Below are 23,239 nucleotides of genomic sequence, written 5' to 3' on the forward strand. Positions count from 1 at the left end.
GCCACCGCACCCGGCCTGTGCTTTTGTTTTTTTGGGAAAAATGAAGATACATTCATTGATTCCACAGTCCCACCCTGACCTGAGAGATCCAACAACAGAACAACTATGAACCGCTCATGAGAGACATGCCTTCGAAACAGGGATGTGGGAGGCTGACGATAAAACGATGGAGAGAGAAGCCAGGAAGTGGCAAGCAGTGTCTGCCTACATCACATCAGATGCAGACAGGACCCAAGCAAGGGGTTCATGGAGAGAAATCAGGACCCAAGCAAGGGGTTCATGGAGAGAAGTCAGGACCAAGCAAGGGGTTCACGGAGAGAAATCAGGACCCAAGCAAGGGGTTCATGGAGAGAAATCAGGACCCAAGCAAGGGGTTCACGGAGAGAAGTCAGGACCAAGCAAGGGTTTCACGGAGAGAAGTCAGGACCAAGCAAGGGGTTCATGGAGAGAAATCAGGACCAAGCAAGGGGTTCATGGAGAGAAATCAGGACCAAGCAAGGGTTTCATGGAGAGAAATCAGGACCAAGCAAGGGGTTCATGGAGAGAAGTCAGGACCAAGCAAGGGGTTCACGGAGAGAAGTCAGGACCAAGCAAGGGGTTCACGGAGAGAAGTCAGGACCAAGCAAGGGGTTCACGGAGAGAAGTCAGGACCAAGCAAGGGGTTCATGGAGATAAATCAGGACCAAGCAAGGGGTTCATGGAGAGAAATCAGGACCAAGCAAGGGGCTCACAGACAGAAATCAGGACCCAAGCAAGGGGTTCAGGGAGAGAAATCAGGACCCAAGCAAGGGGTTCATGGAGAGAAATCAGGACCCAAGCGAGGGGTTCATGGAGAGAAATCCTTCATCAGGAAGTTAAGGGTCCTCCATCCGAGGGGAGAGAGCAACACCAAACCTTCATGTTCGTAAAACCACGGCCTCGTCTGACAGACCCACACCTTCCTCAGTGAAGGGTGTGCCTGACACTCTTTCCCGGGGGCAGGCAGAGGCCGGCAGGCTGCAAGGGCTGAGCCTCCACTGTGGGTGAGAAGTGCCCAACAAGTTCAACGTCCTGATATCCAGTGGACCTCCATGCTGGAGGCCGGCGATCCAGGGAAGGGATTCCCCTGGAAGGGGTCTGGCTTCACAGGAATAGGGCCCTGGGGGTGACGCAGAGCCTTTCCTTTTTTTTTTTTCCCCCCTGAGACAGAGTCTCGCTCTGTCGCCCAGGCTGGAGTGCAACGGCACGATCTCGGCTCACTGCAAGCTCCGCCTCCCAGGTTCACGCCATTCTCCTGCCTCAGCTTCCCGAGCAGCTGGGACTACAGGCCCCCACCACCACGCCTGGCTAATTTTTTGTATTTTTGATAGCGATGGGGTTTCACCGAGTTAGCGAGCATGGTCTCAATCTCCTGACCTCATGCTCCGCCCGCCTAGGCCTCCCAAAGTGCTGGGATTATAGGCGTGAGCCACCGCGCCTGGCCAAGCACAGCCTTTCCATGTCTGAGATGATCCCTCGGGCTGCTGAGGCCCATGGTCTCAGAGAAAGGACACAGAAGGCACATGGGAGGGGCTGGTGACAGGCGGGCATGCTGAGGGCCGGACACCGGCACATTTGATGCTGCTGGGATGGCCAGCAGAGGTGGAAGGGCGAGCAGGAGGAGGGGCACGTGGCCTACCGTGCCAGGAGGGAAGGTGCATACTTGGGGAGTATGAGCAATGGAAATAGAGGGCATTCCCACTCAGTGAGGGCAGCGGCTCTGATTCTCACAGCTACATGGAGGGAGATCCACGGCTACCGTCATCCTGGGGACATGAGTGAGGACACTCCACTGGACTCCATGGCGCCTCGGACCCACTAGAGGTCACTGGATGCTCTAGCAGTCCCAGGCTCCAGTTCCCACCTCCCTCTTCAGCCCCTGCTCAGTGTACACCAAGCTTGAGTGAGGGTCGCCTGACATAATGTCCATCATTCCTGGCACAAGCAGTCCCTGGCAGCCTCTTGGGCAGCCTGGGTGATGAGGGGATTTGGAACCTGGGGAGGGCACAACAACTCCATTAGTGCTATCCACGGTCCATTCTGTTACACAACAACATGGCTCTGCTTCCTCTCTGTAGGTTAAAAGGTGTTTGCAAAACCCTTCCTTCATCTCATAGTGTGGATGGAGGCTTGTGTCTGTACCGCTCTTTCAACAAGTCCCTATGAGGGAAAACTGGACAGGCCACTGCTGAGCTAGAGGTACGAGGCCCACTCCACCCCCTAATCCCGCCCCCCTCTGCCTGTGTCTTGGAACGGCACATGGCAGGGGGAACAACCTGACACCCGAGCACTTGGAGAGAAGGCACCTCATAGCACAGGTGTCACCTGGGTGACCACACTGGAGGCTCAGGCAGGAATGGCTACATGGGGAAGGAGATGACCTGCACAGCAATGGCCTCCACCCTATGCTGGGGAAGGAGTGTCTGCTGCAGAGTTATCCAGAAAACACGGCCCCTAGGAGATGTGACATCCCCACCTCCACCCTGGTTCAAACAGTGGTCTAGCAGAGGCCTGACCCATGACAGAGGCGGGGTGGCATGTTCCAAATCCCAGGCCCCAAATGAGTTTAGAGAAGCCCCCAGGAGGCCACCAGGTACAGCCAGGACTACCAGGGCACAAAACCTACCCCCACATGAAGGTGGAGGAGTGCCCACAGCCACAAGAGGAGCTGAGCCACCCAAAGGCATACTTCAGTGATGATGACATGGAGCCCCCTCAGATTTGCCACAGACAGTGACAAAGCCATGCAGGTACCCCAGGAGTATCTCCCTCAGATAACCACAGCCACGTTTCCCAGACACAACCAACAACCACAGGCTGGAGCTATGGGACAGACATCATCTCAAAGAGAAAAAATGACTTATTTCTGATTTTTTAAAAGTTCAATGCCAATTAATACTTTAGGATTCACTGGGCGCGGTGGCTCACAGCTGTAATCCCAGCACTTCAGGAGGCCGAGGCGGGTGGATCTCGAGGTCAGAAGATCCAGATCATCCTGGCTGACATGGGGAAACCCCGTCTCCACTAAAAATACAAAAAAATTAGCTGGGCGTGGTGGCGGGCGCCTGTAGTCCCAGCTACTTGGGAGGCTGAGGCAGGAGAATGGTATGGACCCATGAGGCGGAGGGTGCAGTGAGCCGAGACCACGCCATTGCACTCCAGCCTGGGTGACAGAGCGAGACTCCGCCTCAAAAAAACAAAAACAAAAACAAAAAAACTTTAGGATTCAACGATTTTAAAGCTGGAGGATAGACACGCTGCAATCTTATGGAAAAAATAAAGAGAAAGAACTGAGTCAACCAGAGCCAGGCACAGTCTTAGCTAAAAATCACAAGGCTAGGGCCCGTGGCCTGGGCATGCTACATGGAACCCCAGAGCCGCAGCAGCTCTGCACCCCACCACCTCAGGCAATTCTGCCACAACAGTGATGTGAACATCTTGCTCCTGAATACCCAACTCCACAGGGTATGACTTTATCCCAACCTCCACCCAGCGAGCGCTGGATCTGCCCATCCAGGCCACTTGCTCGAGACACACTTGGGCGAGGCTCCCTCTGAGGTATCCACAGGTGCCAGGTAAGCACCAGGGTGATGGAGAAAGCCCTTGACCTTGCGGGGAGAGGTTCTAATGGCCAGGGAACCCACTCTGTTACTCACTTGCTTGGAGCCTGCAGGGCTGGCCTTTGCCACAGGGGCTACCCAGGAGCGCTTCTATGTGCCTGAACCACCGAGCCACGTGGAAGAGCTGGGGGTCAGCAGGCGGGGTCGAGAGCTGCCTGAACGCGTCCACGTCTGCCTGGGACAGTGAGTACCCCTGGACATAGCTACGCGTGCTGAGGTGCTCGTTCAGGGCTTGTGCCCTGGCTGCCTCGTCACTAATGCTCAGAATGGACCTGTAGTCAGGAGCTGCAAAGACAGAGGGCACACGGCGTCAGGCAGCAGGTAGGCAGCCCAGAGGCCGCCAGGCAGAACTCAGAAAGACAGGGACCAGGGGATGGCGCAGAACCAAGGAAAAAGGTGCTCAAGCCCTTCCCTGGACGCCAAACATCCAGAACAGGCAAAGGGACGGGGCAGCGCGTACACTGGGGTCGGGGGAGTGACTACCTAACAGGTATGGACGGGTTTCCTCTTGAGTGATGAAATGCTTTGGAACTAGACAGAACTGAAGGCTGCATGACAACATGGTGCACCAAATACCACGGAATTGTGCACTTTTCATTTTATGTCATAGAAATTAGTTAAGTTTTTAACTTATTTTTTCTATCAGGGAAAGCACAAACACAGTTCCACACTATCACAAATTGTGCAGTTCAGTTTCTGACATTTGTGGAAATCACCGGGGTCAGCCCATCTGGAGTGTAAAGGATAAGCCTCGCCTTGGGAGAGCTGCCTACACCATCGTGGTATCCCATCCTGCCAGGTAAGTATGTTACGTGAACTTTACCTCAATGTTTTAAAACTCACAACAAAAATCTCCCAAACCAAACCAACTTCAAGTCTCTTTGCCGCAGTGGCACCCTCTCCCTCTGGGTGCTGGGGGATGAGGGGTAGGGAGAACCCCACATTGACAATGTGGGCCATTTACACCCCTGTACCAAGAGACAGCTGGACTCTAGCGTGCCTTCTGCAGGTCAAGGCCACAGCCTCAGGAGGACTGAGCCCCCTCAAAGGACCAGCCCAAGAAAGCACAGGGCTGCCAGGATAACGTGGCTGCTCCAGCCAGCCTCACCTGGCCCCTGGCCCCTGGCCCCTGGCTCCAGGCCCCAGCCTCCTTCCTTAGAGCCTTCAAAGTAGTAAGCATGCACCTCCACCACTCAGGTGTGTCACTCAAGGACCCAAGAGCCGCTGTTCCGCATGTCACCATTGGGAGGATCAGCAGAACCCTAACTTTTACCACTGCCAGCTGTAGACAAAGCTACCTTGGCACATGCACGCTGACCAGCCCCATGGCATTGTGCACTTGAGCCCCTGCTCACCCTCCTTCTCCTCCTTCATTCTCCCTCTATTTTTTATTTTTATTTATTTATTTTTATTTTTTAGAGACTGGGTCTGACTCTACTGCCCAGGCTGGAGTGCAGTGGTGCAATCAAGGCTCATCACATCCTCAAAATGCTGGGCTCAAGTGACCTTCCAGCCTAAGCCTCCCGAGTAGCTGGGACTATAGGCACATGCCACCAGGCCCAGCTAATTATTCTCCCTTTAAATTCAAAAGTCACCTCTGCTGAGTCGGCAGGGAACGTAGCTCCCTCCCTTACTGCCAGGAATTAGGGAATAAAATCTGTCTCACCATTCTAAGGAATATCTGCCTGCAATTACCTCCGACACGAGAGTTGGGGACAAGGTGCTGTGTCCACAGCCCGCCTCCCTAAAGTGGGGGCAGAGCAGGCAGATGGTACCAGGTTTCCGGCCAGGGGAGGGAGTCTGGTCCCTGAGCCCATGAGCACAAGTGCATCCAAACCTTGAACCAGTGACTGTGCTTGCTGAGAGGACTGCGGGAAAAGGCCCAATGCTTGCTCCTTCCACGCAGACACCCTCCCACCCGAGTTCACTCAGGGTGGGAAAGCACATGTCTGGCCACCCCTTCCTGGGCACAAGCTGCCCGACATCACCGCCATGGGGGTGGATGACCTGCACGTCACAGTCCCCCTCTCTGCCCTCTCCCATTTCCTTTTGTCCCCCATCTCTGTGTTTACTCCCTGGCACAGAGCCAGTCACCCCAACCAGACCCACGCAGCTTCTGAAAACGGACAGCAGAGTGTGTTGTGGGGGTAACTGCACACAAATGCCTTTCCTGCTTTGCCTAGGGTGGGGAAAACCCTTAGTGTCAGGCCAATAACTGGCATTTCCCACAACGCTGTGGTGTCAGCAAAGATGAGTCAGAACGGAGTGCATAGCTGCAGCAGCAAGAATGCCCCCCTGGGTCGAGTTCTTCACCCGCCAGGGAGCCCACGGAGCCACGTGATGCCCCAGGGCCCGGCCTCCGTGGCTGCCGGAGAGGATATCCTGAAGCCACCTGCAGTAAAGGGGTGGGCACTGTGTGAGAAAGCCTTCCTGAAGTCTCAACATGGATGCAGGGCTTAAAATGACTTCCTGGGATGACTCTCGCTGGTGGGATGATGAGTGCAGTGTCCCTCTAACTTGCCCTGCTTCCCTCCCCCTGCACGGAGCCACCGTCCCATCTGACCCCAATAAGATGGCCACCCACTCCAAGCAGCCAGAGGCACCCAGAAGCAAAGCTCTGGGCACGCTCTCTAGCCAAAGCTGGAATCACACCCCTTTATGAGTTATCCTTATGAGCACCGATAGCCAACCCATGGGAGGATCCAGGGCCACTAACTCAAGAGGCTTTGGACTTGAGAGCCAGCCTTTGTCACCTGGATTCCTGTAAGCCAGACACCGCCACCTGGAGAGCATGGCTCTCCCCTCACAGCCACAGGGCTCCTGCAGCTTTGCTGAAAAGAGAAAGTTCACATTACTGTCCCCTAACACCCACCTCGCCAGCAACACAAGCCTGTCCTCATGCTGGCCATGGACCCCCACCTGGCTCTCCATACCCTGGTCACAGGGCCCTTCCACCTGCTGCTCCTTTTTTAGGGGGAATGCTCCCCAGACACCAGTAGGCCCCTTAATCCTTCACAGCTCTGCTGGGTGCTGGCTTCCCCACCAGGTCTTCAAGGACTCCTGGTCCATATGGTGCCCGCCTCTAGACCCCGAGTCTGGCTGCTGTTTCTCTCCGCAGCACCCCCGTCTAACATATGCACGCATTTCTTTCCTTCACCATCTGCCCCACTGCTCCATCTACCTTAGTCACTGCTCGATCTTCAGCATCTACAACTGAGCGTGTGACATTCCAGATACCAGCGAAAGTTGCTGAGGGAACAGATGAGTGGACAGCAGAATGGCACCACAGAGTGCCTGCCACCGGTGGTGGGCTGGCGTTCCCCTATGGCACTGGGCCTCACGCACCCTTCTCAGAAGGACACTTGCACAAGGACCAGTGCTGGGAACCGGCCACAGCCTCTGCTGCTTTGAGCCCCCAAGGGCTTGCTTAGCAGGAGCCCTGCTGCCCGAAGATACCAGAGACACAAGAACAAGTCACTTTTCACTTCAGCTCTTCCAACAGTCCAAGGAAAGAGAAACACAGGGGCGGACTCTGCCCTGCTGAAGATGCCAGGGGGGTGCTGGGAGCCCTTGAGGGCCTGTGAGCTCACCTGCCCCATCCCCACAGTTACAGGCCCGGTGTCAGCACTGGCACTGCCGGGGCTTCCCTCTGAGAAAGGAAGGAGGCTGCTCACACGGAAATGCGCTCTCCTCCCAGCTGGAGATGAGATCAGGGAGGACGGAGGCGGAGGCAGACCCACCATGGCAGCTCCAAGCACCCCAAAGCGAGGTCCTGGAAAACTAACTCTAAATAAATATCAGACTCCTACAAACTCTTTTGCAGAGCAACTTCCAACCGGGAGACTTCTAGTTTAGCTGGACATTTCCCTCCAACAGCTCTGCAGCCGCCAGCAGCGGTCCCATTTCATGATAAAGAAAATGAAGTTCACTAAAGATTAGAGAACCTGCCAGAGGGATGGACAGAGCTGGAAGGTGACCCTCACAGGTCAGGCCACAGTTTGAAAGCTGTTCCCCGATGCTGACCCCCCCCCACTCCTCTCCTGTCCCCTCGCTGAGCCTTGGTCTTCTGCAACTGCTCATGCCTGGGTTGGGCTAGACAACAGCAGCACCCTGAGAAACAGTGACACAGCGTCGGCTTCCAGCTCAGACAGCGAGCTGACAGGCATGCGCCTCTCACACTCAGAATCGATTCTAATGAACAGACCACCAGCAACGGCCTGAACACTGACAGTGACGGTGGTTGATGAGAGGGGGTTACAGGTGATTTTAATTCCCCCTTTTTCCTCATTGCTCACATTTTCTGCGGTAAGCATCTGCTATTTTTAAAATGAGAAAAACATAATATGTCCTAACGGTTGCAGTGGCTTTTGAGTGCTGAGGAAGCAGTCTGGGAACTGAAGCTGCTGCAGATCCACTCTCTGGAGACCCGAGGGGCGGCCCTGACGCCCTCCAGGGCTGAGTGCCTACACTCACACCCACAGCAGCATTTCCTCATGGTAAAACACACTCAGAACGTCTGCCTTGTAAAGCTGCAGGCCATTAAGTCAAATTACACTTGTAAAATGTTTAAAAGCTGCCTGGCACAGAGTCAGGGGCCCCATTTGCCATCATTATTATCATAATCGCTCTGGTATTATTAGAGTTATGGTAATAGCCGCATGCTACACATAGAGAATTTCCTGGAGTTTTCCTGGGGATCATGCACTCATTTTTATTTAATTAATTTTATTATTTTAAAAGTTTATTACCAAATCTGCCTTGATCTTGGACCACATCATTCTTAAATGTACCGTCTAGAGCAGCCTAGACTACTCATCAAAAGGGAACCAAGTCCACGCTTGAGAAGGATCCTCTCAGAGCAGAAAGGTGCTGGTGCCCAGGGAAGCAGAGGAGAACAACAGGCTTCCACGAGATGGACGCAGTCAGTCATTTGGGTAATTGTGGTAGCTGCATTTAAGTGTGTCTCGAGGAAACAAATAAAAATAGATTAGCTATCAAGTGGTCATGGGTTTGAGCCAGGCTGTGGTCTATCAGTCTGATGCTGAGATCAGATGAGAACACTTCTGAGCAGATGGAAAACCTCCCAGGGACCTGTTCCTCGACACTGGCCCTCACTGTAGAGCCTGCACACTCCGTGCTGAAACTCCTGCTCTGCCCCCATGGGAAGGAATGTCCACTACCGGGTGACCTTGCAGTTCAGTTCATCAACACATTGAAGGACATGGCAATGTCCCAAAGGTGGAGGGTGGTTATCACCGGCTACAAAGGTGGAGTCTCTACAGAACATTTATTGAAATAAAGTGCAAGTACCAAGCAATCACTCAGCACAGATACCAAAACAAATCTACACCAAATGAACCACATCCCAGACACGTCGAACAACCGTGCCAGTGCGACCTCTCCCTCTCTCTGGCTCTTTCCTATCAGCATTTATTTATTTATTTTATTTTATTTTATTTTATTTTATTTTATTTTGAGACGGAGTCTTGCTCTTGCCACCCAGGCTGGAGTGCAGTGGCATGATCTCGGCTGACCACAACCTCTGTCTCCCGGGTTCAAGCGATTCTCTTGCCTCAGCCTCCCCAGTAGCTGGGATTACAGGCGCCTGCCACCACACCTAGCTAATTTTTGTATCTTTAGTAGAGACGGGGTTTCACCATATTAGCTAGGCTGGTCTCGAACTCCTGACCTCAGGTGATCCACCCACCTTGGCCTCCCAAAGTGCTGGGATTGCAGGTGTGAGCCACCGCGCCTGGCCTCCTATCGGCATTTAAACCTCTCCCGGCTGCCCTGTTTCTCTTCCTGCCTTCCCTTGAGGTTCTCCCAGCTCCACTCCAGGCATAGTCCTGGTCTGCCATCAGTAGCAGAATCTGGGGGCTCCATAGAAGTCACTTTCTTGCACCCACCAGAGACCTGCCAAATCAGAATCTCTGGGGTGGGCCCAGCAAGTAAGGTTTAAACTACCTTCCCTATGGGTGGGCAGCTCGCTAAAACGCAGACCCTTTTTTTTTTTTTTTTTTTTTTTTTGAGACGGAGTCTCGCTCTGTCGCCCAGGCTGGAGTGCAGTGGCCGGATCTCAGCTCACTGCAAGCTCCGCCTCCCGGGTTCACGCCATTCTCCTGCCTCAGCCTCCCGAGTAGCTGGGACTACAGGCGCCCGCCACCTCGCCCGGCTAGTTTTTTGTATTTTTTAGTAGAGACGGAGTTTCACCGGGTTAGCCAGGATGGTCTCGATCTCCTGACCTCATGATCCGCCCGTCTCGGCCTCCCAAAGTGCTGGGATTACAGGCTTGAGCCACCGCGCCCGGCCAACGCAGACCCTTTTACAGCAGGTCTGAGCTCCTAAGAAGTGCCTCGGTTTGGTGGGGTCTGCACCCCACACTCACCCTGACCCTTTGCCCTCTGAATCTGCTACTTCTACGGTCCCACCAGGGTCCTCATCTTGTGGGTGTCCAGGCAACACCTCACCCTGCAGGTTACTCCCTTTCTACAAATGTTTCCCTGATCCCACCCCGCCCCCCACCCTCTACAGTGGCTCCTCTTGGGTCCTTCCCAGTGACCCACTCCCTACCCAAGAATTGCTCAGAAAGAGGACTGGAAAAAGCCCCAGACATGAATCGTGGGGAGGAGAGAGGGGCATGCACCCCTGCTCTCACCAACTAGGAGCCAACACCATCCACTCCCAGAGACCAGAGCCTCCTCCCACAGGTGAAGGCTCACTCACCCGCCCTGCCTCCATCTCTCCTGATCACCAGCCCCAGAGGTCCAGCTGTCACTCGTTCACAAAGCTGGCCCCCAGGCATCCTCTCTCACCCCCAAGAATGGCACCTCCATCTTCCTCCTTACTGGCAGGGAGGTTATTCATTATTAGGGAAATCCAACATCCCTCACAGTGAGCCTGTGGGGCGATCAGACAGCCATATTGCCACCCAGAGCACCCACACTGGAAATGGCTTGATCTCTATCCCAAGGGTACTGCCTAAGACTCTTCGAATATCTGGAAATATGGTACCTGAGTTCATAGAGGAGCAAACATTTCACGTGGCTCTGGGGAACACATCGAAGGGCATCAGCTTCATTCTCATCTGCCTTAACTCGGTTGAGTTACTCTGAGTCTGAAGAGAATCATCAAAGGCAGCACAGCACAGTAGTTAAGGTCCCTATTGAGTCAGGCTGCCCAGGTTGGGAGCCTGGCTGTGCCTCTGGCTAGTCATGATGGTGGACAGATTGCTTGACTTCTCTGAACCTCAGGGTTCTCATCTGTACAAGATGCCGGCAGGATCTTCCTCAAAGGGGTTCCTCCAAGGGTGGCAGGAGATAACAGAGGTAAAGCATTTAGAGCAATGCCTGGCACAGACTCATGCTGAAAAAATGCTGGCTGTGTTATTATGAAGACCCTTGAATTAAACTGTATAAAAATTAAACTATAAGTCTGACCTAATGAGCAGTCACCCAAGTGGTATCCCAAGTCTGTATGGAAAGGCCCTGAGGTAGGCTTCGTCTACCCCAGAAATCTCAGAAATGAAACTCATCCTTCTGAAATAATCGGGCCCTTGGACGGGCACCAAGCCTATGCACCTTCAAGACTACAAAGGAGAAGCTGTACACCCAATGAGATCATGAAGAAGAAACAGACGTTCTGAGTCAACTTAGGGAAGATGGTACAAAAATGAGGGCCTCTTTGAAAAATCTAGGAAGATGATCACTGAAAGCATTTACGATTGGATTTTATTTCCTGTTCTCATCTTTGAGAGTGTGTGTGTGATGGGAGGAGCTGATAGTAAAGGGCAGGTGGGCCATGCCCTGGGGCAGAAGAACACCGGCTGGAGATGTTGTGAGCAGGCTGAGGACTGGGCAATCTGCCTGCTGCCCTGAGAGCCAGCAGTGGGCAATCCCAAGCTACCTGGCAAGCTCCAAAAAGAAGGCAATTCTTACAAGGCTCTGAAAACCTAAAATTCTGAAGCTATTTTTAAAAACAAGATATAAAACACTACTAATATGTCATTTATGTTCACAAATGAACAAAAACACATTTTTACTTTGAAAACAAAAAAGCTCTAGTTTTCAGCATGGACACAGCACTTACTGAGTGCCAGGCACTGTTCTAAGTCCTTCCCATCTATTAACTCATTTATGCTCCATGCTCCAAGGTAGGAGCCATTACCCATGGTTTGCTGTGAGGGGGGCGCAGAGCTGGGACCCTGGCCCTGTCAACGTGGTTCCAGAGTTGGTGCTGTTAACCATGATGCTGTTTTACAGGAATCTGGGTGACTTCTGAGGACTGCCCGGCTCTGGGACGGGTGGAGATGGTGCTGGAATCCAGGCACACAGGTAGGGTGGTAGGTGGCGTGCCTGGAAGGTGACTACCTCCTGCCACTAGGCACAAGAGTGTAGCCCTGTCATCTGGGTGTCCCCACGCTGCCAGATTACCCAGGTTGTCAGAACTACCTATCTATAACCCAATAAACCCTCAGGGGCAAAGGGCACCACCGGATGCCAAGGAAATCCTGGTGCAATCTAAACTGACGATGGGGCCTGGAGGTGTCTTAAAAGAGCTTGCATCTAATTTTTGCAGCCAAGAGAATTAAAAACTAGACACTGAGAATGTTTCCTTTGGAAAGCCTGCTCCAGATGGTTAGGAATCTGGGCTTTCTGATTCAGTCTCTTGCCTTTCCAGCACCTAAAATTTTGCTGGAGGGACAGTGAGAGAAGACCCACTGGTCTCTCGAGGTCTACCCGCTGGTGACATGAGTGACTGGGGGAGCTGACACAGCTGTGTCCCTGGGGAACCTCCCAGGTTGGCAATAAAGTGGGTCAGTAATGCTCTCACAATCAGCTTGCAGTGGACTGCCTGCGGAACTGGAGATGAAAGCCTTCGTAAAGCCCCAAGCCCTTTTACTGTGTGTACGCGTACCCCTGGCGTCCTCTGCCCCATTTCCCTAAGTACCAACCTCAGGTGCCCTCCGCCCACCTCCCGGAAGCTGCCAGGTCTGGGCAGAAAACCAAAACAACCCTTGGGCCTTTGTCTCCCCCCCAAAGTTCAGCTGGGGCAAGAGGGGGCGAGGGCCCGCCCAGGCACCGACTGGGGAGAGGCTGTTTGATGCCGGGCCACCTCCCGGGGTGAGGATGCAAGGGGACCTCTGCAGGAACCAAGTGAGGAAACTGAGGCTGGGTGGTCTGGGCAGCTCCCCGGCCGGGCTCGGGTCACCGCGGGTCTGTGCTCCAGCCACGGGTCGGGCAGACCCTCACGCAGAGGTCCCAGTGGCCGTCCCTCGGAGCCGGGCACCCGTTGTCATTCGGATCCTAGGACGTGCCACCCCTCGAACCTCAGGACCCGCCGCCCCTTGGACCCGACGACTTGCTGTGTCCCTCAGACCCAAGGACGTGCCGTCCCTAAGACCCCGGGCACTGACGCCCCTCAGACCCCAGGCACCCAGGCCCCTCAGACATAAGGACTCGCCGCCCTTCGAGCCGAGCACCCCAGCCGCCCTCAGCCCGGCCCGGCCGCGCCGCTCACCCTGCTGCCCGGAGGAACCTGCCATGGCTGGGAATCCCGGACCCACAGCTGCGGCTACAGACACTTCCCAGAATCTGATGCAATCACCGCCCCGGAAGTCCCGCCCCGCGCCGGGCCCGTCTTCCGGGACACGCCCGGTCGCTAGGCAACCACCAGCGGCTCAGGATGTCGCTGGCCCGGAGCATGCTGGGAGCTGTAGTTCAACCCCCGGCGACCCGCTCTCTGGAGCATCGCGCGGCAAAGCGTTCGGTGTCCGTGCTGGGAGTAGTCAGCCCAGCCGCGGGGAGACAGGCACTAAAGACTGAGTGTCCTGCAATAGGTGTTTAAGTCACCATTGCACTAAGCGCCGTGAGGACCAGGCCCAGCCTGGAGGTCAGAGGCGGCCTCGGGGCTGGGTGTGAGACGGGATGGTTCCCAGGAGGCCGACCTGGAGCATGGCCTGGGGATGGACGGGAAGCGCGCTCCAGGCCTAGGGACCGTCCTGCCAGTGACCCTGCGGAAAGCAAGCCATTATGAAGTGTTCCGTGAACAGGCTTCTCCATCTCCTTCTCAGACCCCATTCTGGAGCCATCTCCAACCCCGTTAGGGCTCCTCAGTGTGCATGATGTCATCTCCCAAGGATATCCCTCCCAAGGTTCGTGCACCCACCCAAAATGAGAGGAAATGCTATTTGAGAAACAGAATTTTAGTATGTTAAGAAAAATTATTAGCCAGGAGTAGTGGCTCATGCCTGTAATCCCAGCACCTTGGAAGGCCAAAGCAGGAGGATCATTGAGTCCAGGATTTTGAAGCTGCAGTGAGCTATGATTGCCACTGCATTCCAGCCTAGGCGACAGAGTGAGACCCTTTCTCAAAAAATAAAAAAATCAAAAATCTTCTAGTTACTTTTTGGAACCTCATGTGTAATTTCATAATAAATTCTGAGGCCGGGCGCTGTGGCTCACACCTGTAATCCCAGCACTTTGGGAGGCCAAGGCGGGCGGATCACGAGGTCAAGAGATCGAGACCATCCTGGCCAACATGGTGAAACCCCGTCTCTACTAAAAATGCAAAAATTAGCTGGGCATGGTGGCGCTTGCCTGTAGTCCCAGCCACTCAGGAGGCTGCGGCAGGAGAGTCGCTTGAACCCGGGAGGCGGAGGTTGCAGTGAGCCCAGACTGCGCCATTGCACTCCAGCCTGGCAACAGAGCGAGACTCTGTCTCAAAAAAATAAAAAAATAAAAAATAAATAAATAATAAATTAATTCTAAATTCTATTGGTGGCAAAAAACAAACAAACAAACAAACAAAAAACGAGGGAAGAGTTCGTTTACATTTCTGCGAAGCCCCTGTAGCATGTGCCGTAACTGTTGCCCAGGATGTGGGAGGCTCTGTGAGATCCCAACTGATCCCAAAGAAGGGGCCAGGTCCAGGACTTAGGGGATGAAGGTCTGGCCAGGTCCTACCATGACTCTCATGGTGCCTGTTGCTCACTCATCACTCTAGGACCATGAATCACCCAAGCCCGGCTCGGCCACACGCCTTCCTTGGAGAAGGAACCAGAGGCGCCCAGGAGAGTCAGAAGCCTCTTGGAGGTAAACAGTCGGCTAAGGTTTGCCCCGCCCTTCCTTTCTCGCACTGAGAAGGCCTCCTGACATCAGGTCAGGCAAACCAGAGTTTGGCTGTGAGACCTGGGGTGAGTTTAACTTCTCTGAGCTTCCAGATGTCTTGTTTTTAAATCTGCAAAGGGGGCACGGGTGTGGTGGCTCATGCCTGTAATCCCAACACTTTGGGAGACCGAGGCAGCCAGATCATTTGAGGTCAGGAGTGCGAAACCAGCCTGGCCAACATAGTGAAACCCCATCTCTACTGGAAAAAAAAAAAAAAAAAGGTCTGCAGAGCAGAACTGGAAAATGATCACCTGCTCAGGTGGCCAAGCTGTGTCTAAGAGTGCTGCAGTGTCCAGCAGCAGTGGGTCCCGCCTCCTCGGTCCTGCTGCGTCCCAGCCCTACCACCAGGGCGAGGACACTCTCTGAACCTCAGCATCCCTCTGGTGTCGTAGTTCGTTGGGGCAGCACATTGGGTCACAGGTTCTTATGGGTTGAATTGTGTCTCTCTCAAAAGATGTGGAAGTCCTATAACCACCAGGACCTGTGGATGTGACCTTATATGGAAATAGGGTCTTTGCAGATGATAAAGTCGTAAGATGAGGTCATTAGGGTGGACCTTAATCCAGTATAACTGATACCCTTGTAAAAAGGGAAAATTGGCCGGGCGCGGTGGCTCATGCTTGTAATCCCAGCACTTTGGGAGGCCGAGGTGGGCGGATCACGAGGTCAGGAGATCGAGACCATCCTGGCTAACACGATGAAACCCCGTCTCTACTGAAAACACAAAAAAATTAGCCAGGCGTGGTGGTGGGCGCCTGTAGTCCCAGCTTCTCAGGAGGCTGAGGCAAGAGAATGGCGTGAACCCGGGAGGTGGCGGAGCTTGCAGTGAGCCGAGATCGCGCCACTGCACTCCAGCCTGGGCGACAGACCGAGACTCTCTCTCAAAAAAAAAAAAAAAAACGGAAAATTTCAGCTGGGCATGGTGGCTCACGCCTGTAATCCCAGCACTCTGGGAGGCTGAAGAGGGAGGATGGCTTGAGCCCCGGAGTTTCAAGTTGCAGTGAGCTATGATTGTGCCACTGCACTCCAGCCTGGGTGCAGAGTGAGACCCTGTCTCTAAAATAAATAAATAAATAAATAAATAAATAAATAAATAAATACACATATATAAATTAATTAAAAAAATTTTTTTTGAGATGGAGTTTCACTCTTGTTGCCCAGGCTAGAGTGCAGTGGCACAATCTTGGCTCACCGCCTCCCGGGTTCAAGAGATTCTCCCGCCTCAGCCTCCCGAATAGCTGGGATTACAGGCATGTGCCACCACACCCAGCTAATTTTGTGTTTTTAGTAGAGACGGGTTTCTCCATGTTGGTCAGGCTGGTCTCAAACTCCCAACCTCAGGTGATCTGCCCGCCTCGGCCTCCCAAAGTGCTGGGATTATAAGCGTGAGCCACTGTGCCCGGCCAATTAATTAAAATTTTTAAGTGGAGGAAATTTGGACACTGACAAGCAGGGAGGGTGCCATGTTAAGATAAAGGCAGAAATCAGGGCGATGCTTCTACAAGCCAAAGGGCACCAAGCATTGTCAGCAACTCACCAGAAGTCAGGGGAGAACCTGGGACAGATTCTCCGTCACAGCCCCAGAAGGAGCCCACCCTGCTGATGCCCTGACCTGAGACTTCCAGCCTGCAGAACTGTGAGACAATAAATCCTTATTGAAGCCCCCAAGCGTGGCAGCCCCAGCAAACTGATAATGAGGATTTCACAAGAGCACGTAGGGTAAGGACGTAACACAGAACCCTGCCTACTAAATATTCCACAAGTGCAGACCCATCCTGAAGCTTCATTGGCCTGTTCTGAATGGCTGAGGGGCTGATGCCTTGGTCTGGCCCTGGGCCACGGGCAGTGGGTGAGTGAACAGCACCTTCCCTGGGCAGCTGGGCTTTTCTCGACCACCAGTGGCCACCATGCAGGGCTCTCCCTTGAGTGTCCTAAGGGCCAAGGCCAAGTTCTTCTCCAAGAACACTGCTCTTTCCATGCCAGAGGATGGATGGTCCCCCTCAGTGTCCATGGGCAGGAGGATGTCGCTGGGCCCACCGCTTTGAGGTGACTAAAGCAGAGTCATTTCTTTGCTGGCACAGCCAGCAGCTCAGGTCCTACCCAAACCACTTTTAGGGAAAGAAATGCCGCATGGCCTGCAAGCCGGGGCAGCACAGGGTTAGAGATGAACACACATGGGTGAGCTCCCAGCTCTGCTACCAACTCCTGGGGGGTCCCAAGACAAGCCTGTTGTGGGTTGAGCTGTGTTCCCCCCAAAATGATTATGCCCATGTTCTAGCCCCTGGTACCTGTGACTGTGACTTGCTTTTTACTTATTTTTATTTATTTATTTATTTATTTATTTATTTATGGAAGCAGGATCTCACTCTGTCACCCTGGCTGGAGTGCAGTGGTGCAGTCACAGCTCCTGCCTCAGCCTCCTGGGCTCAGGTGATCTTCCCACCTCAGCCTCCTGAGTAGCTGGGACTGCAGATGTGCACCACCATACCTGGCTAATTTTTTATATTTTTGTAGAGGTGGGGTTTCATTATGTTGCTCAGGCTGGTCTTGAACTCCAGGGCTCAAGCGATCCTCCCACCTTGCCCTCCCAAAGTGAGAGGACTGCAGGCATGAGCCCCTGTACCTGGCTGGCTTTATTTGAAACAGGGGTCCTTGCAGATATAATCAAGTTAAAATGAGGTCATCTGGATTAGAATGAGCCCTAAGCCAATGCCTGGTGTCTTTATGGGAAGAGAGATTCAGAGATACAGAGATAGATGTGAAGGGGGAAGCAGTTGGAGTGATGGAGCCACGAAGTGGCCACCAGAAGCCAGGAAGTGGCCACCAGAAACCAGAAGTGGCCACCAGAAGCCAGGATGGAGCCACGAAGTGGCCACCGGAAGCCAGGAGAGAGGCAAGGAAGGACCTCCTGGAGAGGCCCTGAAGGAACCCACCCGCGGACGCCTTGATTTGGAACTTCTGGCCTCTATAGCTGTGAAATAATCAATCCCTGTTGTTTCTGTTTTTGTTTTTACTGTTTAATTGTTGTGGGTATGTGGTAGGCAGGCACGTAAATCCCTATTGGTTTTTTGCTTTTTTTTTTTTTTTTTTTTTTTTGAGACGGAGTCTTGCTCTGTCACCCAGGCTGGAGTGCAGTGGCCGGATCTCAGCTCACTGCAAGCTCCGTCTCCCGGGTTCTCGCCATTCTCCTGCCTCAGCCTCCCGAGTAGCTGGGACTACAGGCGCCCGCCACCTCGCCCGGCTAGTTTTTTGTATTTTTTAGTAGAGACGGGGTTTCACCGTGTTAGCCAGGATGGTCTCGATCTCCTGACCTCGTGATCCGCCCGTCTCAGCCTCCCAAAGTGCTGGGATTACAGGCTTGAGCCACTGCACCTGGCCTATATTTAATGTTTAATTGTTGTGGGTGCTTGGTGGTTGTGTAAATCCCGATTGTTTCTGTTTTTAGTTTTAATATTTAATTGTTGTGGGAATGTACATGGTTGATGTGTGAATTCCTATTGTTCCTGATTTTAATGTTTAATTGTTGTGAGTGCATGGTGGGTGTGTAAATCCTGATGGTTTGAACACCCCAGTTTGTTGTCATTTATTACTGCAGCTCTGGGACGTTTGGATGAAGCCCTTTTCCTCCCTGTGCCTCAGTTTCCACTCAGTGGTCTAAACAACCAGAATTTCAGTCTTCCAGCACAGACACCTGGGGCTACAATAAGGTGAATGCAAACACCATGACACAGGCTAAAACTGGGGGTGCAGGCGGGAAGGCCTGGGGCTGCCCCACACCCACTCCTGGAACTTTTGGGGACTTTGCTTTGCCCATGTGAAGGCCTAAACGCCCAGCTCTGTGCCGGGGCTCTGAGACACCGTCAGGCATTTCCAGGAGGATGTGCCCAAACACCAGCACGGTCCTTCCAGGGCTGCCGGGCTCATTTGCCTCTTCTGAAAGCAAAAAGAGGAGACATGAAATGAATTTCTATTAACTGGGACCATGACTTCTGTGAAGGAATGAAAATGCTTTTAATTCATAACCAAGAAATCTACTTATATTTGAAAAACTTGTCAACCCATTGCTGAACATCTGGCAGAACACGGAGTGGATGGGCTTTGTCAGTGCCCAGCCCGGAAGCCCCCAGCTCCCCCGAGGACCTCCCTGGCTCAAGTAGCACCAGTCTCTCCTGGCTTGATACCAAGAACTTGACCATGCACAGCTCACATCCCACGTCAGCCTTCGTCTTCTGTCTATAATTACACCACCCTCTTGAACAGCCCTGGAGCAGACGTGTCGAACAGCACATGCCCGTGAGCTGACATCAAGGGGGTCATGCTGTGCATACCGTCCTGTGGCATGCCCTCACCTCTGTGGGACCCCTCGTGGTGTGCAGGGACCCCCAGTCCTCTCTCACAGCTGTGCAGTGTGCTGCTGTGGAACTCACAGCTGTTCACAGCCCTTTCTCTGTCGTGGACATCTGCTTGGGAGCCTGAGGCAGGAGGATCGCTTGAGCCCAGCAGTCAAGGCTGCAGTGAGTGGAAACACTCAACACCAGCCTGTGAAAGCAGCCAGGAGGGAGGTTGTACCCTGAAAAGCCACAGGGCCAGAGCTGCCCAAGACCATGCGAACCTACCTTTTGCATCTATGTGACCTGGAGTCAAAAGAGATCATTTTGGAGCTTTAAAATTCCACTCCCCCTCTGGATTTTGGACCTGCATGGACCCTGTAACCCCTTTGTTTTGACCAGTTTCTCCCATTTGAAACAGCTGTATTTACCCAATGCCTGTACCCCCGTTGTTTCTGGGAAGTAACTAGCTTGCTTTTGATTTTACAGGCTCACAGGCAGAAGGGACTTGCCTTGTCTCAGATGAGACTTTGGACTGTGGCCTTTTGGGTTAATGCTGAAATAAGCTAAGACTTTGGGAGACTGTAGGAAAGGCATGATTGATTTTGAAATGTGAGGACTTGAGATTTGGAGGGGTCAGGAGTGGAATGATATGGTTTGGCCGTGTCCCCACCCAGATCTCATCTTGAATTGTACTCTTATAATTCCCACGTGTTGTGGGGGAGACCTGGTGGGAGATAATTTGAATCATGGGGGTGTTTTCCCCCATACAGTTCTTGTGGTAGTGAATCAGTCTCACAAGATCTGATGGTTTTATCAGGGGTTTCCGCTTTTGCATCTTCCTCATTTTCTCTTGCTGCCACCATGTAAGAAGTGCCCCTTTCAGCCATGGCTGGAGCAGCTGGGACGAAGAGCACCAAGTCCCTAGGCTGCACACATTGCAGGACCCTGGGCCCAGCCCACAAAACCATTTTCTCCCAGGCCTCCAGGCCTGTGAAGACCTCTGACATGCCCTGGAGACATTTACCTCATTGTCTTGGGGATTAATATTCAGCTCTCCTCGTTACTCATGCAAATTTCTGCAGCTGGCTTGAATTTCTCCTCAGAAAATGGGTTTTTCTTTTCTATCACATTGTCAGACTGCAAATTTTCCAAACTTGTACGCTCTGCTTCCCTTATAAAACTGAATGCCTTTAACAGTACCCAAGTCACCTCTTCAATGTTTTGCTGCTTAGAAATTTCTTCTGCCAGATACCCTCAATCATCTCTCTCAAATTCAAACTTCCACAAATCTCTAGGACAGGGGCAAAATGCTGCCAGTCTCTTTGCTAAAATATAACAAGAATCACCTTTGCTCCAGTTCCCAACAAGTTCCTCATCTCCCTCTGAGACCACCTCAGAGGACCTTATTGTCCCATATCGCTATCAGGCTTTTGGTCAAAGCCATTCAACAAGTCTCTAGGAGGTTCCAAACTTTCCCACATTTTCCTGTCTCCTTCTGAGCCCTCCAAACTGTTTCAATCTCTGCCTGTTACCCAGTTCCAAAGCCACTTCCACATTTTCAGGTATCTTTTTAGCAATGCCTCACCCTACTGGTACCGATTTCTGTATCAGTCTGTTTCCATGCTGCTGATAAAGACATACCCAAGACTGGGAAGGAAAGGAGGTTTAATTGAACTTACAGTTCCACATGGCTGGGGAAGTCTCAGAAACATGGCGGGAAACAAAAGGCACTTTTTTTTTTGAGATGGAGTTTCACTCTTGTTGCCCAGGCTGGAGTGCAGTGGCTCGATCTCCACTCACTACAACCTCCCAAAAGGCACTTCTTACGTGGCGGCGGCAAGAGAAAGTGACGAGAGATGGAAAAGCAGAAACGCCTGATAAAACCATCAGATCTTGTGAGACTTAATCCTACCACAAGAACAGTATGGGGGAAAACACCCCCATGATTGAAATTATCTCCCACTGGGTCCCTCTCACAACATGTGGGAATTATGAGAGTACAATTCAAGATGATATTTGGGTGGGGACACAGCCAGATCCTATCAGATGTTGAGCATTTTTTCATGTTTGTTGGCTGTTTGTGTGTCTTCTTTTGAGAAATGTTTGTTCATGTATTTTTTTTTTTTTTTGAGCTGGAGTCTTGCTGTGTCACCAGGCTGGAGTGCAGTGGCGTGATCTCGGCTCACTGCAACCTCCACCTCCGAGGTTCAAGCAATTCTCCTGCCTCGGCCTCCTGAGTAGCTGGGACTGCAGACACATACCACCATGCCTGGCTAATTTTATATTTTCAGTAGAGATGGGGTTTCACCATGTTGGCCAGGATGGTCTCAATCTCTTGACCTCGTGATCCACCCACCTTGGCCTCTCAAAGTGCTAGGATTAGAGGTGTGAACCACCACACCCAGCCTTTGGACCACTTTTTAGTGGGATTATTTGTTTGTTGCTTGTTGAATTGTTTAAGTTCCTTATGGAGTCTGGATATTAGACCTTTGTCAGACAGATAGTTTGCAAATACTTTTTCCCATTCTGTAGATTTTCTATATACTCTGCTGCTAGTTTCTTTTTCTGTGCAGAAGTTCTTTAGTCTAAGTAGGTCCCACTTGTCAATTTTTGTGTTTTTTTTTTTTTTTTTTTTTTTTTTTGAGACGGAGTCTGGCTCTGTCGCCCGGGCTAGAGTGCAGTGGCCGGATCTCAGCTCACTGCAAGCTCCGCCTCCCGGGTTTACGCCATTCTCCTGCCTCAGCCTCCCGAGTAGCTAGGACTACAGGCGCCCGCTGCCTCGCCCGGCTAGTTTTTTGTATTTTTTAGTAGAGACGGGGTTTCACCGTGTTAGCCAGGATGGTCTCGATCTCCTGACCTCGTGATCCGCCCGTCTCGGCCTCCCAAAGTGCTGGGATTACAGGCTTGAGCCACCGCGCCCGGCCCCAATTTTTGTTTTTGTTGCAATTGCTTTTGAGGACTTAGTCATAAATTCCTTCCCAAGGCTAATGTCCAAAATGGTGTTTCCTAGGTTTTCTTCTAGGATTCTTATAGTTTGAGGTCTTCCATTTAACTCTTTAATCCATCTTGAGTTAATTTTTGTATATGGTGAAAGACAAGGGTCCAGTTTCATTCTTCTGCATATGACTAGCCAGCTATCCCAGTAGCATTTATTGACTAGGGAGTCTTTTTCCCATTGCTTATTTTTGTTGACTTTGTCAAGATCAGATGGCTATAGGTGTGTGGCTTTATTTCTGTTTGTTGGTCTATGTGTCTATTTTTGTACCAGTACCATGATGTTTTGGTTACTGTAGCCTTAGAGTATAGTTTGAAGTCAGGTAATGTGATGCCTCTGGCTTTGTTCTTTTTGCTTAGGATTACTTTGGCAATTTGGGCTCTTTTTTGATTACATATGAATTTTAGAATAGTTTTACTCATTCTGTGAAAAATGATATTGGTAATTTGTTTTCTTTATTGTTGTGCTTTTTTTTTTTTTTTTTTTTTTAACAGGGTCTGACTCTGTCACCTAGGCTTGAGTGCAGTAGCATGATCACAGCTCACTGCAGCCTTGATCTCCCAGGATCCAGTGATCCTCCCACCTCAGCCTCTTGAGTAGTTGGGATTACAGGTGCATGCCACCACACTGGGCTAATTTTTGTCTTTTTGGGAGAGATGGGGGTTTTGCCATATTGCCCAGGCTGGTCTCAAACTCCTGGACTCAAGCAATCCACAGGCCTCGGCCTCCCAAAGTATTGGAATTACAGGCGTGAGCCATCATACCTGGGCTCTTTCTCCTTGTTAAACCGTGACAGCAATGTTTCACTTGTTCACTATTACACCTACAAAAGGAGATTACAAAAAAAAAGCCTTCACAAAACCATGTTGAACGTTCAGCTCTTCCCACCAATACATCAAGTCTTAGGTTTTATTTATTTATTTTTTTAAGATGGAGTCTCGCTCTGTTGCCCAGGCTGGAGTGTAGTGGCCTGATCTCAGTTCACTGCAACCTCCGCCTCCTGGGTTCAAGCAATTCTTCTGCCTGAGACTCCCAAGTAGCTGGGATTACAGGAGTGTGCCACCACACCTGGCTAATTTTTATTTATTTTATTTTATTTATTTTGAGATG

At 51.9% G+C, this 23,239-nt stretch overlaps 1 protein-coding gene and 1 non-coding gene across 10 annotated transcripts in view; both read right to left on the minus strand.

The window, feature by feature from the left end:
* CARS1 (cysteinyl-tRNA synthetase 1) overlaps positions 1-13,230 on the minus strand; it is a 56,926-nt gene extending 43,696 nt beyond the window's left edge. For 2 of the 9 annotated variants that reach the window (XM_015113364.3, XM_077960645.1), the window contains exons 1-3: positions 13,155-13,230; positions 10,650-10,752; positions 3,675-3,923 (exon numbers count right to left, since the gene is read on the minus strand). In XM_015113364.3, the coding sequence (XP_014968850.1) occupies positions 3,675-3,923; positions 10,650-10,659 (259 nt within the window). In that variant the 5' untranslated portion in view covers positions 10,660-10,752; positions 13,155-13,230. 9 annotated transcript variants of the gene reach the window in all.
* On the minus strand, positions 4,282-4,445 carry LOC114672573 (U1 spliceosomal RNA). Its single transcript, XR_003722971.1, has one exon. It is a non-coding gene; the product is annotated as a U1 spliceosomal RNA (small nuclear RNA).
* Positions 13,231-23,239: the final 10,009 nt, after the last annotated feature.

Source organism: Macaca mulatta, chromosome 14 (genome assembly GCF_049350105.2).
Source record: "Macaca mulatta isolate MMU2019108-1 chromosome 14, T2T-MMU8v2.0, whole genome shotgun sequence".
Lineage (NCBI taxonomy): Eukaryota > Metazoa > Chordata > Mammalia > Primates > Cercopithecidae > Macaca > Macaca mulatta.